The 17,698-nt window shown below is 46.6% G+C and overlaps 1 protein-coding gene across 3 annotated transcripts in view; it reads right to left on the reverse strand.

Annotated features, from left to right (window-relative positions):
* The window catches only part of CACNA1G (calcium voltage-gated channel subunit alpha1 G), a 146,883-nt gene that overhangs the window by 122,047 nt on the left and 7,138 nt on the right, over positions 1–17,698 (reverse strand). For all 3 annotated transcript variants that reach the window (XM_043528379.1, XM_043528378.1, XM_037914245.2), the window contains exons 3-5: positions 8,287–8,384; positions 5,488–5,647; positions 155–446 (exon numbers count right to left, since the gene is read on the reverse strand). In XM_043528379.1, coding sequence (XP_043384314.1) covers positions 155–446; positions 5,488–5,647; positions 8,287–8,384 — 550 coding nt within the window. The remainder of the gene's footprint in view (positions 1–154; positions 447–5,487; positions 5,648–8,286; positions 8,385–17,698) is intronic.

The following is a 17,698-nucleotide window of genomic DNA, read 5'->3' on the forward strand; positions in this document are numbered from 1 at the left end:
TGCATTACTGCTCAAGGAGTGGAATAGCTATAGGAGAGGAGGTCTGGTCCTGCAGACACTTGTGAACCTAGCACTGATCAAGGTCGATTTGACCTGACCTGTGAGTACTCACTCTCAGCGGGGGTGAGAATGGGAGCCCGCCCACCGTGCTCACCTGAAATATTGCGATCCATGCATATCCGATGTTGTCAAAGTTGATGGCTCCTTTGAAGGGGTTGTGCTCCCCAGCCGAACAGTTGGTGTAATACTGGTTCCAATTGACGCAGGAGGTGTTAGTGGTGTCGTTATAGGCGTAGAAGTCCAGGGTGCACTCCAGGCCTTCTTCCCTCCGTGTCGGGATACTGCGGCAGTAACGCATTCCATTCTCCCGAGGCTGGGAGCAGATGAAGGGATTTTCATCCTCATTCTCTGTCTGATAGTATCTTTCCATCTCTACTGTGTAGGGCCTGAAAGAGACCAGACGAGGGTGGGTTTTGCACAGTGACTAAAGGCAATCTGTCAAGAGAACAACAACAACAACAGTAACACTACAGGTGTCTAACAGCTTTTATCCAGGATCTCAAAGCATTTTACCGAATGATTGAATTCATCCTGCAGAAGCCCTCTGATGTGACTTCATATTATTAAGCCCATGTTGGGAAACTAAGGCCTGGTCTATCACTTAAAAACTAGATTGACCTAGCTACACTGCTAAGGGGCATGAAACATTCATATCCCTGAGCACCGTAGTCAAGCCGGCCTAACTCCCAGAGTAGATGTGGCTAGGTCAATGGAAGAAGTCTTCCCTCAACCTAGCTACCGCAGCCTGGAGGGGAGGATTAACTAAACCCCTTCCATCAGCGTAAGTGTCTACAGTATGGCACTACTGTAGCACGGCTGCACTGATGTAACTGTGCCTCTGTAGTGTCTGTAGTGTAGACCTGGCTTGGGGCAAAGAGAGGCAAAGGGACTTGCCCAAGGTCACTCAGAGAGTCAGTGGCGGAGCCAGGAATAGCTCTCAGGGATCATGACTCTTACTCTGCTCTTACAATCACTAGCACGCACAGCGTCTCTTCACCTATTGAATGGCAAGGAAAAAAAGAGAAGCAGCAGAAAAAGAAATAAAGGGGGGGGGGGGAGGAGGAAGTGAGAGAAGTAGTTTGGACACATTGCGCCAAATTCCACTGTTGGCTGCCATGGTGTAACTCTGAAGTGACACTGCTAATGTTATTGCAGAAGAGTAAGTCCACCCAGATGTAGTCCCGGTTTACATTGGTGGAGCAGAGAGCAGCATGTGGCCCACAAATTTTACATCCTTTACGAAGTTGTTGTCACTGAAGTCAGATGGGAATCAGTCTGTTAAGGCCAATTTATCTTCTGCCCTCCCAGAGTTGCTGAGAACATCTGTGCAGCAGGAGAATGCATTGCTTGGATAGACTGCTTCACAAGGCAAGCACTACCCAAGGTTCCCTGCACCACTGTTAGCTCTCTTGCTCAGGGCTCAAGGTGACAGTTCAATGTCAGACAAGCTGAAAATTCCCTCCAAAGGTGGTCCTGGAACAACAAGCAAGTCCAAATCACATGCTCCAGGGGAGACAAAACAGCCCCGTGGTCAGCTGGAAACTAGTTTATTCTTGCTCAATAAATGGCTATTTCCTTAATGCCACCTGGACTCCCACTAAAGCTTGCAAAGCTATTTTTAAGCCTAGTTCGGCCAAGTTAATTCCTGCAGAATTGCCTTTAATACCATCCAAAGCTTAGCTAAAGTCCTGGAATTCTGGTTCAATTAAACAGCACCCAGACCAGTAGCTGCATTGGCTTTACCCAACTGCAAAACCGTTCATTTGCTCTATTACCCATTTACCTAAAGGGCCTTTCCATATTAATGAAACTCCAGCTCCCCTCCCAGAGAACGAAACCTACAAGAGGCATGACACACTGTTCAGAGCTGAAAAGGAGAGGACTGAGATTCTCCCATTACCTCTCGGCATGGATGTAACAACTTGATCAACTCCTGGAATTTTACAGGCAAAATGATTCATGGGCTACCTACAAATTTCAGGTCCTGTGTTTTGCATCTGGACCTCACCCCTCTAGTAGTGAGAGCATAGTTATATTTACTATAGTTCTGTTGTGTCTCTTTTGATGTTTTGGACACCGGTTCTTTAAGAAAAAGAATACTAAAGCTCTGGTTCTCAGCCTGGGAGTTGACACTCCTGGGGTTTAGTGAATAGGTATCAGGGCATCATGACCACCTTGCCCCAGGCTAGATCAAGACTAGGGGAGAGCGGAGTTGGAGGCATCCCAGTCTGGAAAAGGTAGAGAACCACTGTATTAGGGGACATTCAGAATATCAGTAAGGTACTGAAAGTGTTAATACTCCAGGCAAGTGGTCTGGCAAGAATAAGTTAGAAATTGGAAGCCAGCAAACAAAGTTTGATCAGAACAGTCCCTTCTGGCCTTAAAAATTGAAGAACATGAATAGCTCTTTGGGGAGGGACTGCATTTTCCTGTGTGTTTGCACAGCCTACAGCATAATGCAGGCTATGCTCAGTGCAGTTATCTAGTTGGGATCGTTAGGTGCTACGGCTACCGCAATAAAATAAATAGTCATAGCTGCTGAATGGGGCTTAGGTCTCAGTGTCTTGGCACATGCAGAAAAGGTCACGCAGTAATTGCATGCTGAAGCTGGGAAGTCTGAGCGATCTCTCTCTCCCAGGTTTTTCTAAGGCACCTATCCAGCAGGGTGGTATCTAAGCACTCTACAACAATTAAAGGCAGTGCTCCATGTACCTGAAATGGCACTGTTGTCACAACCTCCTTGGTTCCTGCGGGGTATATCTGGGTGGAGTTTGGGGTGTTGTTTGGGAGTAGGGAATATTTATGGGCTGTTGATTTTTAAGGGAGCATGGTCCTGTCTTCTGTGACCCTCCGTCCTTTGGATTATTTGTATACTGGTATTGTATATACTGTTATGCCGAAAGGGGCTAATGTCTTGCCCATTAGGGGTCATTTGATTCATTAGCACCCAGAACCTTGTTAAAGAGATAGTGTGGGCTGATTGGCTGAATCACTCTCCTTTGTCTGGCAGTGAAAGCGCTGAGGTTTTTTTGTAGGCAAAGCAGCTGCACAAAAGGAGAGCTGATGCCCTGGCTCACCTTTGAAAGCTATGTGGTCCCAGAGAAGCTTTGAGACAGGGGGTTTCCCAGGTACAAATGTCCTGGAGCAGGAAAACCATTTGTTAAGCAACTGAGATTTGGGGGGGTGGGGAGGGGCATGTCTACGCTATGGCTGCTACATAGGCACAGCTACCGTTCTGTAGCTATGCCACTGTACTGTCATAGTGCAGACACTTCCCATAGTGACAGACGAGATTTCCCATCACTGTAGGAACTCCAGCTCTGCAAGTGATGGCAGGTAGGTTGACGAAAGCATTCTTCCATTGCCCTAGCTACGTCTACACTGGGGGCTCGGTCGGCGTAGCTATGGTGCTCGAGGGTGTGCAATTTCTGTAGCTGTTAAGTGTAGACTAGGTCAGAGAGACAGAAGCGAAAGGTAGCTGCTTCTGGGACAGGACAGAGGTGGGTGAAGAGAGCAAGCTGCCTGTGTGCAGTCTGTGACCACCTCTGTTCAAGGAAACAGGACTCGTGTACATTTGGTAAACACACACATTACGCAAAGAAACTGCCGGACTCCAAGTCACCGATTTCTGCTCCAAACGCAGAATTGTCCTGCAAGGCCTAAAACTGGCTTCCGCTCAAAGGGGCACTAATGCACTGATTTGGGTGAAATCAACTTGGCTTGCATGTTACCGTAGAACATGCAGGTCCTGATCCTGTCACCCTCGCTCACACTGAGTAACTGCACCACTTGCAGAGGAAGGTAGTACCCAGCCTGAGTAACCTCCTGGCTGCTTTATGCTAGTTTGTGCTGATTTATGTATTTCTTGAGTTTTTCATCCTGTTTACAAAAATTGCAAAACCTGTTAAGCCCAGAGCAAACACGTGACTGGAGAGTGAGTGTGAAAAGCTATTGAATTAGAAGAGCAACACAACACACCATAGAATGGGAAAATGGGCAGATGGAGAGATGGCATGAACCTCCCACCTGAGATCCCACCATCACAGATCTTCCCACAAAGGGGCATTACCAGCGGAGATCTCTCCGTCGCTAAGTACCAATAGGCAGAAACATCAGGCCAGTATCTCTCAGCTACGAATATCCCAGGTGCATGTGCTTATACCCACTAACATCCTTACAGGCAGGCAAGCAGGACTGGTCTACGCCAGTGGTGGTCAACCAGGGGTCCGGGACCCGCTGGGGGGCTGTGAGCTGGTTCCAGGGGGGGTCTGCCAAGCAGGACCGGCATTAGACTTGGTGGGGCCCAGGGCAGAAAAACAAAGCCCCACGGCATGGGGCTGAAGTTGAAGCCTGAGCAACTCCGCTTTGTGGGGCCCCCTGTGGTGGGGGGTCATGGGCAATTGCCCTGATTACTACTCCCCAACACTGGCCCTGCCTTGTATACGCATAAGAACAGTTGTTGGGGCACAGGTGGGCTATGGAGGTTTTAAATAGCCTGTTGGGGGGGGCCTCAGAAAGAAAAAGGTTGATAAAATTGGTTAGTCTCTAAGGTGCCACAAGTACTCCTTTTCTTTTTGTGGTCTATGTTATGAGCACTACAGTGGCACAGCTAATGCTGAAGTAGCACCATAGTCTAGATGCTTCTTACAACGGGTGGTTTTTTCCCCTATCTCTGTAGGTAATCCACCGCCCCGAGCGGATTCCCTTGACCTAGCCACATCTACACCAGGGGTTAGGTCAGCACAGCTATGACTCTCGGGGGTGTGAATACATAGCGGTAACTATGTCAACCTAATTTATAAGGACAGACCAGACCTCAGTCTATGGCCCTCAGCCACTTACTTTTTGACATACTAATAAGCCTACAGTTAGCTGAGGTTCCCCAGTCACTAATTTCCCAGTTAAGGTCCCTTCCCAGTCTACCCATCTCATCTGTCCCTCAGGCACTAGCCTCCTGATACCAGCTGAGACTGGCTGCCTGTTTCCTCAGCCAGGTGGAATTCCTCAATCACTGATCTCCAGGCCGAAGAGTCTCACATTTACATTGTATTTCTGTAATCTGGGACATTACCATTCCTTGCATTACATCAGGATCAGAGGGTGAAATTCCCACTAGACACACAGGTCACATTAACAGAGACGTAATGCAGAAACCTATTTTAATGCCAGAGGTTTATTAGACTGATGTATTGTTAAGCTCATTCCTCACTGAGCTGAGAGAGCACCTGCCTCTGGAGCATTCCTTTCATGAAACCCATGAAGAAATTCAGTATCAGAGCAGTGGTGGTTCCTTACAGCCAAGTCCAGGTCCCACAGCAGTCAATGGCACATTCCTATTGGCTTCGATGGAAGGGGGAATTGACCCTTAGACAGGTTTCGATCGGCCTCAATTCCCAGGCCAGGTGGGGAACCTTTATTCATACTTACAGACTGAAGTTCTCAGGTAGGAAGCAGCGGTTCCTGAGCAACCCTGCCCACAGCTGGACTCCCACGATGCCAAAGATAAAGAAGACAAAGAAACAGAGGAGGAGGACGTTCCCCAGCATGGGCAGTGTGTCCAAGAGCAGCGTGACCAGGATGCGCATACCTGAGGCAAAGAAGGAGTGGCCTTTAAATTTCCTCATTCCTCACATTCAGGCTAAGCTCTCCCCACCCTGTCCCTTCTAAAGTGGCCTTCCACCCACTCACTGCTCAATTCCCTTCTGCAACCGCCCCACTGTCTTCCCACCCAATGTCCTCTTCACCCTCGGGTGTCTTCCAGGCACCTACAGCTCTCCCACTCACCTCTAAATTCCTGCAAGGGACCTTGGGACTTTCTCCCTTCAACCCTACATGCTGCCATCAGCCCCACGTCTTCACAGTCACCGTGGTATCTAACCCACAATCCTTCCACACCCACTTCTTCCCCTTTGAACTCCTCCCCTTCCTCTCAAAATTCTCCTTCCCTAACTTGTCAGCTTAACTCTCTTCTTTCTTAACCTAGACTGAACTCAGCCATTCGCCTGTAAGCTCCTCCCACTCACATTACCTCTAGAGTAATTCTAGAGCCTTCAGCATAAATTAAAATCTCCTTCCCTTCCTAATTCTTCTTATCTCCTCTAAATCCCTTCTCCTCCTTAAAATACAGGACTTCTGATGGCAGTTCATTCCTACAAGTTCAGGAACATTCAGTTCTGTACCAAAGACAAATTGATGGTGACTCCAACTTGACATTTACACAAAAAAATTGATTTCGTCCGACATCTCTGTAATATTCTGCTCATCTCTCTTTCCCTCTCTCTCTCTCTCTCTGTATCTCTTGCATTCATTCTCTTGCTTGTATTGATCTTTATTTAAGGAAACCTTCACTGTGGCCTCTTTTACTTTTGGTACCTGAACAAGCCTTTTTCATTGTTACAGGATGCTGTCGTCTCCATCCAGTCCACTCTGTCCCTCCTCTGACTGGATAAGCCTCCCTGCACAACTCCTAAATAACAAACAACCTGCTCTAGTTCTTGCATTTATCACCTATCAGAACTCTCTTTCTTCCATTCCCACCTTATGTTTCTATCCTGCTCTAGCTCCACTACATAGGAGATGGGATAAATCACCCAGGATTTGCAAATACATTAAGTGAATTACATCCACAGTTAGACAGCGGCAGATAAATTCCACCATCCATCAATTCTGCAGGGGGGAAAAATTACAAACAGGGTTCTGAAGCTACTGTAATGATAAAAACAGCAGCAAACAGCAAAACCAGATTATGTTTAATAGACAGGATCAGAAAAATAATTACAGCCTAGGAATTTCCAACATCGCTGGACAGAGTAGGGGCCAAGTAGTGCCCGTTGAAGAGACAGCCTAGTTCAACCAGCTGGGCTGCCTTTCTGACTTAGATTTAATTTGGCTGATAACCATGGTGAATTAGATGCACTGGATTCCAGACACATAGAAAGTATCTTTTCCAGTGATGTTGCATCGCATTTAGCACATATGATTCTTAGAATTTATGAGTGGGGCCGAGTTTATTATCTACCTACCTGCTGGTATTATCTTGCTGCCTATCCCTGTATCATCTGAACGCCTTCCACTTAAAATCAATAGCAATACCAAAATCCCTGTGGGCACATGGAGTCTCCAGCAATGACACTTCTGTCTTCTTAGGGCCAAAACTCTACTTGGGGTAGGTTCGTTTTTTGCTGGTGTTTGGCCATAGAAGGGGCTGTTTCTATTGTGGAGCATCACTTCTGGGGAAAGGAAGGTTTCGCATAATTTTTTAAAGACAATAAGGAACTTGGTGAGGGCCATAGCATCATTTAACTCCCAGAAAGACAAATCATGAATTCTCAATCAGCAGCTCGCATCCACCTTGCCCTTCCCATGTTGCTAAATAGGAGGACGGTCCCACTGCGGAAAAGGTTGAGAATTGCTGATTTACACAAATAACATGGCCGTAGGGGATCCTAAGTAGTGACTCAAGGCTTGTCTCTATGGGGAAAGTTACTGGCACACAACTATACTGGTATATCACTTTGAAAGCGGTATAACGTAAATGGAAAAAAGGCTCTCTTATTCCAGAATAAGAGTGTCTACAGGGGAAGCTATGCTATAACTACAGCAATATAATCATACTTGTATAGTTCTGCCTATACATTCCCCTGTGTAAACAAGTCCTAAGAAGCGGAGGAAGGGAAGATGCAAAGCTGCTGCAGCAGAGCTGAAGATGTGGTCCACAGTGTATCCTTGAACTATTGTAACAATACAAGCATGGCACGTGCTCCCCACTCATGATCTATACCCGCCCCCCTCCAAACACACAGACCAGATCAGTCACACCCCTCAGTGCCTTTCACATTACACACCACTCCTTCCCCCAAACGAACTTTTCATCTCCTTGCAAAGTGATTCGGAGAGGAGCTCCCTAGCAGGGAGGCGGCAGCGTACCACATAAACAAATGGAACAGTGTGGCTGGTCTTTGACTATCAATTCGCTCCTGTTTCCAAAGATGGTTAGATGGATGGACTATTCATTAAAACCAGCATGGTGTTAGGAACTACAAAAGGACTGTAGGAGCCAGCTGTAGCTGTAGGAGCCAGCCCACTTAAGACACATAGGCCAATGTTTTCAGGGCAACTTGAGAAAAAAAGATGCAAAGCATCCCTATTGCTCCTTCAGCTGCACTGTGTCTGGAATAATGAGCTGAAACGAACTGAAAAAGGGAGGACAACAGGGAATCGACTTACTGGGAACTCTGTTAATGGCTCTGAGTGGCCGAAGTACTCGGACAGTCCGAACAGCTGAGAAACTGACATTCTGCAAGTCCAGGGAGTATTCCAGCATGCTACAGAAAACACAAACATGGGAGCAGATGAAAGATCTGCAGGAGAAATGTTAGATTATCAAACATATGCAGTGTGCCCACAGAGACACTTTCTATTCTGTCTTCCCCATCGGGAAAGGTTTCTGGAAGAATTAATTATGCTTATTTGCTTATCCGAATAAAATCAACGAGAGAGACCATTGCACAGTTCTTCCCCCCTCTCTTTGGTTTTGGTTACTGTTCTTGTACAAGTTCCAGGGGAGTAGCTTCCTGAAGATTATTCTATTATCCAGGAGGGGAATTTTCAAAGAGAGGTTTAGTTGTAACAATAATGTAAATGCTGTAAGAAATCCGCGGCCACTTAGGATTTCCTGGTTGTCACTACTGCATGCCGTAGCAACTGAAAACAGCCGGGACAGGACTCGGACACTCCTGCTGCAACAGCGTAGACCAGGGGTGGCCAGCCTGAGCCTGAGAAGGAGCCAGAATTTGCCAATGTACATTGCCAAAGAGCCACAGTAACACGTCAGCAGCCCCCACCAGCTCCCCCGCCCCGCCTGCCAGCCGCCCCGCCCACCAGCGCCTCCCCTCCTTCCCTGTGCCTCACGCAGGATGCAGGAGGCTCCGGGGGGGTGAAGAGCGAGGGTGTGGCAGGCTTGGGGAAGGGAGCAGGAAGGGGCAGGGCCTTGGGGAAAGGGGTGAAGTGGGGGCAGGGCCTGTGGCAGAGGCAGGGGTTGAACAGTGAGCAGTGGAAAGTTGGCACCTGTAGCTCCAGCCCCGGAATCTATGCAAGGAGCCGCATATTAACCTCTGAAGAGCCGCATGCGGCTCCAGAGCCACAGGTTGGCCACCCCAGCATAGACCCCCTAGTCCCTATACTGTTCAATATGACAGAGTTGAGTGATTCCAGTTCTATCCCACAGAGGGCAGTGAAATAAACAGGTGGACAGACAGACACGTACTCAAGTCAAAATACTTAACATTTTTATATAAAATTTACCTGTTCAAAGTACCATACAAACGTTGCCCCATTAACCTCACAATAGGCCTGTGATGTATACAATAAAGTATCCCCATTCTACAGCTGGAGACACTGAGGCACAAAAAGACTGGGGTGACAGAACTGTTACTAGATCTTGAGAGTTCCTCACTCATTCCTCTGTGCCACATTCCCACTCATTAATTGTTGTGGGAATGATAATAATGTCACTAACAGCACTGTCTCATTCGGTGGGGAAGAAAGCAGAAGACTGCATTTTTTTTAAGGGAATCTGTCAGGTCAGTTCACACTTAAAATTTTATGTTTTGAATTTTTTTTTTTTTTTTTTTTTTTACAAACCCTAAGATCAAGACACAGTTTGGCCTGTTTGTTGTTTAATTCAGATTTTGCTGGAAGCTCATTGTTTGCATCCCAGAGACAGTATCACGGCCCTAGAGCAGGAGAGCCAGAAGGCAACACTGACCATTTTATTTTCATCATCCAACTTCAGAGGAATGCTCATAGGGAAACCACAGCATTCGTGGTGACTGGAGAGAGAGGCTGGCTGTCAAAATTAGATTCCAATCCTGCAAATATTTCATCCATTGCTTTTAGCAGGATTATCCATATTGGCTGGAATCCTGGCTCCACTGAAGTATTATTGACACAGGGGCTAACAGGAAAACTCAGAACAAGGTCTCACTCATGACATCATCAATGTTTATATATTTTTGGATTTGATATTTTGGTCTAGGCTCATCTAGACTGAGGAATAGATCAGATTTTAATAACTATGGTGTTACTAAGGGAATGTGGTTTTAAAAATAGTCACATTTAATATGATCGAGTCCTTTTATTGTAAAAAAACAGGTGTAACGACAAATGCAAAAAGAATAGGAGTATTTGTGGCACCTTGGAGACTAACAAATGTATTTGAGCATAAGCTTTCATGGGCTAAAACCCACTTCATCAGATGCATGCAATGGAAAATACAGTAGGAAGATATACACACACACACACACACAGAGAAAACATGAAACAATGGGTGTTATCATACACACTATAACGAGAGTGATCAGTTAAGGTGAGCTATTACCAGCAGGAGAGAAAACAAACAAACAAACAAACAAACCTTTTGTAGTGATTATCAAGGTGGGCCATTTCCAGCAGTTGACAAGAATGTGTGAGGAACAGTAGGGGGGAAAAATAAACATGGGGAAATAGTTTTACTTTGTGTAATGACACATCCACTCCCAGTCTTTATTCAAGCCTAATTTAATGGTGTCCAGTTTGAACATTAATTCCAATTCAGCAGTCTCTCGTTGGAGTATGTTTTTGAAGATTTTTGTTGTAATATTGCAACTTTTAGATCTGTAATCGAGTGACATGGGAGACTGAAGTGTTCTCTGACTGGTTTTTGAATGTTATAATTCTTGACATCTGATTTGTGTCCATTTATTCTTTTACGTAGAGACTGTCTGATTTAGCCAATGTACGTGGCAGAGGGGCATTGCTGGCACATGATGGCATATATCACTTTGCTAGATGTGCAGATGAACAAGCCTCTGATAGTGTGGCTGATGTGATTAGGCCCTATGATGGTGTCCCCTGAATAGATATGTGGACACAGTTGGCAACGGGCTTTGTTGCAAGGATAGGTTCCTGGGTTAGTGTTTTTGTTGTGTGGTATGTGGTTGCTGGTGAGTATTTGCTTCAGGTTGGGGGAATGCAAAAACACACATGGCATGTAGCAGAACTTTCGGTAAGCAGAATGCTTCCAAGAGATTTGAATGAGGAGACATCAACTCTGGAAGGGGGTTTCATAGACTCATAGGACTGAATGGGACCTCGAGAGGTCATCTGGTCCAGTGCCCTGCACTCATGGCAGGACTAAGTATTATCTAGACCATCCCTGACAATCTAACCTGCTCTTTAAAATCTCCCATGATGGAGATTCCACAACCTCCCTAGGCAATTTATTCCAGTGTTTAACCACCCTGACAGTTAGGAAGTGTTTCCTAATGTCCAACCTATAAAAGGCATCCAAAGCTGGGTGCCTTGGCTCCCTTTCTCTACAAACTGTACCAATGAGAGGGTAATATTAACCAATGAGGGATGGAAAAGATGGGAAGATTATTTAGACAGTGTCATCGCTTGGAAAAATAGAATGAAATTTGCTCTCGCTCCTTGAAGGCTTTGCTGTGCGCTACCATCACTCAGACATGGCTCTTTAAGCTTCACCAGGCGCACTTGCTGCAATTTAAGCCTGTTGTTTCTTGTCCTCTCCTCAGAGGTTAACAAGAACAATTTTCCTCCCTCCTTGTAACAACCTTTTATGTGCTTGAAAACTGTTATGTCCCTTCTTGGTCCTCTCTTCTCCAAATTAAACAAACCCAGTTTTTTCAATCTTCCCTCATAGGCCATGTTTTCTAGATCTTTACTCATTTTTGTTGCTCTTCTCTAGACTTCCTACAATTTGTCCATATCTTTCCTGAACTGTGGAACCCAGAACTGGACACAATACTCCAGTTGAGACCTAATCAGCATGGAGTAGAGCTGAAGAATTACTTTTCATGTCTTGCTTACAACACTCCGGCTAATCCCTCTCAGAATGATGTTTGCTTTTTTTGCAACAGTATTACAGTGTTGACTCATATTTAGCTTGTGATCCACTATGACCCCCCAGATCCCTTTCTGCTGTACTCCTTCCTAGGCGGTCATTTCCCATTTTGTATGTTTGCAACTGATTATTCCTTCCTAAGTGGAGTACTTTGCATTTGTTCTTATTGAATTTCATCCTATTTACTTCAGACCATTTCTCCAGTTTGCCCAGATCATTTAGAATTGCTATTTGTTAGGCCAAGTCATCTATTCCCACGCAGCAAGTCTTTATACAATTGGCAGACATGCAAATAAATGTGCGACATCATTCTTCTTATGCTTTCTTAAGCTTTCATTCCTGCCCCACCCTTCCTAACCCCTCCATCTCTGCTGCTTGCAAGAAACAACCTAGGAAAATGACTTCAAAAGAGCAAATATAGCACCAGGAAGAGACCAAACAAGTCAGACACACAGTTTTAAAATATTAAAATTGTGTGTAAAGGCACATCAGAGCCATTGTATTTGTGCTGACTGGAGAATAACTTGTGCATACACATTATTGCTCCAGGAGACAGATGAAAAGAAGTGGATACGGAGGAGGGCCAGAAGCCCAAATTATTGATAAAAGTAGCTACCAAAGTCACAGAATGCTGCTGCCGATGCCCCTGGCACTAGGTTCTGCAGATGAAAGGACTATGTCTGCACCATGACAACTCCAAGGCAGTGTCTCTGAAGACAGGGATTGTGGGTTGAAACAAACAAGTTGGGGGCTTGGGGCGACAGTGGCGAGTTTTGGGGCCCTCTGTTAGAAGAATTATTGTCACTGCTGAGTTTATGGAATGCAGCTGCAGTATGGTCCAGGTAGCAGTGCTGGTCAAACCATTTGTCCTCAACTAGGAGAGCATGACCTTTCGGGGGGGCGGGGGGTGCAAGTTTTGCCATCATTACGCATGCCCCTGCCACCTCGAGATACACGTACAGCATTTTGCTGTATGTGAGGCCATATGTGTAATGACATGTTTACCTGCAGCATGCCATTCAACCACTAGAGGTCTGTGGGCAGTATAGAGTTCCAGACAGGATGTGACCTCTTGTGAAGAAGGGCGGCAAGAGCTGGAGCTTGAGCTGTGTGGACGCCAGTTTGTGCCTCTTGTTGTAGCATCTTCCTTTACTAAATGCCTGCTGATTAAGAAGATCCATGATTCCCCAGAGCACGTTAAGACTACACAGAAACTGAAGCTAGCGAGGTGGGTGATGCAGCTGCTAGCTTGTCGAGTTGCGTCTTCTACCGATGGCACATTACACCCGGGCTCTGCACTAAGTTCCTGTGCTGTTTTGAAATAGTAATTAACCTATAAAACCTTACGGGGTTTGGGACATGGTTACTGGAGAGAATGTTGGGAGAGGCTTTTGAGCTAGAGGCCCCCTCGGTTTGATTCACAGAGCATTACAGAGACAGGAACTCCCCCAAACTCCGCTGGTGTCTCCGATAAGGGGGACTTGGTTAGGCTCCATCTCTGCCTTCTGTCTGTCTAGGTACTCATAATCCCCATCACCATAATACCTGAGCACCTTGCAACCACTCACAATCCCTCGGGGAGATAGGGGGTAATAGGGAAGGACTTTACAGATCAAGAACTCAGGCACAGAGACGGGACGATTTGCCCAAGGTCAAACAGGGAGCCTGTAGCAGAACTGGGAACTGAAGCCAGGGCCCTGAGTCCTAGCCCACTGCTTCAATCACAAGACTCTGGGACCTCTCAGTTATGCCCATGAAGCTATACAGCTGCATTTCACTGTTCGTAAGAGATACACCCACCTTTACCAAACAGTAAAAGGCATCCAAAGCTGGGTGCCTTGGCTCCCTTTCCCTACAAACTGTACCAATGAGGGATGGAAAAGATGGGAAGATTATTTAGACAGTGTCATCGCTTGGAAAAATAGAATGAAATTTGCTCTCGCTCCTTGAAGGCTTTGCTGTGCGCTACTATCACTCAGACATGGCTCTTTAAGCTTCACCAGGCGCACTCCACTCTGGGTGTTATTTATTTACTGAAATAGACATTTGTTTTAATCACGCTAAACTGAACAGGAAATAATAGCACCGGACGTGCAAAGATCTCAGGACCTCGGCTGTCTGCCAGATCCACGACATTCAATAGCAGCACGAATCTGAGCTGGGGCACCTGATGGATGTTGCTGTCGAAGCAGCAGCAACTTAAGCCGATGCCGAAGAGCTGAGAGAAAGTGGTGATTTTTCAAGGGGGAAAAAAACAAACCCTATAACTTTTTGTATTCTGTTCACAGGTGGGATTGAATCCGAACCCGGCCACAAGGGAAACCGCCCAGGGGTTTCTTTTAAACAGCAGGTTTCTCTATGCGGAGAATGACGTTAGCCTGAACTGCTGCTGATTCAAAGGCTTTCAGACTACCAGTGACAAAGCTGACATGGAAAGAGAGCATGCGGGTTGAGACGGCTTTGGGATCCTATGATCTCTGGTGCTCTTTAACCCTTAAAAGGAATTCAGTTTAGAGACTGGCTCAAGCTGCAATCTTCAGAATCCTCCAGGGGTTCAAAATCTGCGTCTGATCTGGTGGTATTGATTCAGCCTCTTCTAGCAGGATCTGGTTCTGCCATCATTATTCTGAGCGAGCAGCACCTTCCTCTGGGATCATCCCATTGGCTGTCCCTTGAAACAGGAGGGGACTAGGAGAAGGAGCCCTTTGCTTCTGGGACACTAGCTCAAATGCAGGTTCAAAGTGCCTGAGACCCATTACGGGCAGAAGGCCTCTAGGAATGCACACGATGGGTATGGTGCACTTCGGACTGGACTTGTGCTCCTAGCATAGAAGCCACTTCCCCAGATGGAAGTCGCAGCAGGGAGACGAAGGGCTGAACAGGCGTTAAACTCAACTATCTTCTCCCTCTCCTTTTGGCCCATTCATGGGGTGGGTCAGGAAAGATGACAGTGCTGGAGCCCTGTCCACTGCAGAAGGCTTCAGTTTGCAGGATTGTTAATCCAGCACTTGGCTTCAGCACAGAATTCACTCAACATGTTATGGGGAGAAAGGGAGGAACCCCAGCAGCAGCCCAGCTGTCAGTGGGGTTCATAATGGAAAGCAAGCGGGAGAAACAGGTGGAAGGGCACAAACTGCTGCTGAAATTTCATTGGGAGTAAGGGAAGGGAGCTTCCAATGGCCACTTTCCTTCCTTGAGCATCCCTCTCCCGTCCAGCCCAGCTGCTGCACAACATTGATGTCAATGGCGCTATGGTGACTGACCCCAGCTGAGGAACCAGCCCTCAGAATCACACTGGGACTTATCAGTTTGTGACACTCATGTTTAATTTGTAATTGGGGATCGGTCTGGAGAACACCTCCATCTCCTCTGCAAGAGACCCTGAATCCAAGAAGAACCATGGAGCGAGGTGGGTAGAGTATGGGATGGCCAAGGAGAAAGAAGGGTAGGAGGAAAGCTGCTGCTTAGAAGACACAAAGTCAGCCAAAGTCGACAAAGAGCCAGCAAGTCAAATTGCATCTTCCTCCCGCAGCCATGATTCACCAGCTCTTTTCAGACATCACTGAACTGCAAACCATTCCGCGTGGTTTTGGGTGTAAATATTCAACCTCGATGCATGAGGATCATGCACTCTTAGAGGTAGAAGTCACAGCAAATCATCTTTAGACGGCAAACAAGGTCTGCCCTGCAACTCCCGTTAACCTTCAAGCGCTCTTTGAGCGGCCATCTCCCAGAATCCTCCCTTTTCGAATAATGGAACATAATTATGTGATTCATCAAAACTTCTCTTTTTCTCCCTGTAACTACAGCTGAAGCCATGTTTCAAAAGGCTGAGCAGTGCCCCATTATCAGATCTCATTGCCAGTGAGCTTTCCTGTAATTACAGAGATGTGTTGCAGACATTACACTCTACAATTAGCGCTAATTGCATTACATTGTCACAAATAAATCATTTATTCTTCGTGAGCTCATGGAATTGCTCCGGACAGTTTAATACAGCTGACAAGTACTTAATGGCATGCCACAGAAGTGACCAATGTCATAGGGAGCCCGGAGACAATGGGTGTGAAACCAGCAAGCAGCACTGAGACCAGCCACACGCTAGGTCTTTCATAGGTACCCTGGCTGACAGCTTGGTTCAGTGATATTCTGAATGCCTAGGAGGTGGCAGCAAATTCCAGAGTAAACAGCACAAGACAGACTTCTTTGGAATGGCAACACTGGAATCAAGCAAAACCTGTGAAGCTAACAGTAAAAGCTGCCTCATTTGGGCAACTTTCCTGGACTTCTTCTGATCATCTAGTTTGACTTTGTTTCCAAGAGATGTTTGACTGCACAAGAAACACACAGATGAGTGTGAAGCCTGTAACCGAGCCTGCCCTATCCCAAGGTAGAGGCTTTTCTGAGCTATGGATGCTGGCCGACAAATGTACCACATGTCCTAGGATACAATATGCTGGTTTCCCCCAGCAAAACCTTCCACCTCCTGCCCCAAACCACACTGGGCCCAACATTTCTTGCAGTGCACAAATGCATTGCTGGTGAGATAAGAGCAAAAAGCAGGCAGTAAGATTTACTGCTCTGCTTCCATTCCCCCATCATGATGCTATCTATGCAGTGGGCAGGCTGGGTATTTGGAGAGAATGCAGAAGATGGCGGAGCAGAAAATGACATTGATCTGAGATCTTCTGAATCTGATTTTAAGCATGTCAGGAACACGCCCATAAGAGTAAGGGATGTCTGATGGCTGCAGAATGTGGCACCCCTGATAGTCAGCTGGTTGGCGTGCGAACTTCCATTGTGCAAGTGCTTTGTACTGGACTCTTTAGGGTTGAAGGGGTTCCCTTGAGCAGTGCTATCTACCTCAGGCTAAAAGCTATACATTTTGAGAGAGAGCTGAGTCTTCTGAACAGTCTGGAAGCAGTGAAAATAAGTGTGCTAACACCATGGATGTGACTGTATGTCTCACTTAACATGGCAGGTGGTGGTGGTGAAGTTGTAGACATTTAAGTGAGAGACACTGGTCCAGACATAACTGTCACAGTCAGGCAACACTCTGCTGTAAATCAGTGAACTTGGGCTGACTTATGTCAGGAAGAATTGGATCCAGAGAGCCTGCTGTGTGTGGGCTGGGTGGGCCGCTGGAGTTGGTAATGAATGGATCTGGTCAGACTGTCATTCAAAGCTATTTCTTAAATAAATGGCCCTCCCTTCCCCCCCTCTTAAAATGAAAATGTTCACCAAAACCTGTCATTTTTCTGCAATTTTGACAAGAGCGCCCAAAACATGAAATGTCTTTGGTTCTTGTTTTTCCCCATTTTCTCTCCCTCTTTGTTTTCTCCCCCTCCCTTCCCCCTCTTTGTGCCCTGAAAAAGGGGGGGAAAGGGCAAGGGGAAAGCCCCAAACAGTTACTGTTTTGGCATCCTTTCCCCCTCTCCGCTGGCCATCTCAGCAGAGAGGCAGAGCCTGGAGACTGAATTGCCCTCCTACCATTGACGTAGATACCTATGGATGAAGACGGAGCATCACTGGAGGGCAGGATGGTGGAAGTGTGACAGCTGCCATCTCGGCAACTGAATCAGGGACCTCCAGAGCTAAAAGCCCAAGCTGCTGCAGTTTGAACTGAAGAGCCCAGGGGCTCTGTAACTGGGAGCTATAACAGGTCATATCCTCTGTGCATTGGCACAGAGTGGAACTTGTATTACAGCTCACCTGTGGGTTACAGAAGCCTGCCCT

Source organism: Chelonia mydas, chromosome 14 (assembly GCF_015237465.2).
Source record: "Chelonia mydas isolate rCheMyd1 chromosome 14, rCheMyd1.pri.v2, whole genome shotgun sequence".
NCBI classification, from domain to species: Eukaryota; Metazoa; Chordata; order Testudines; family Cheloniidae; genus Chelonia; species Chelonia mydas.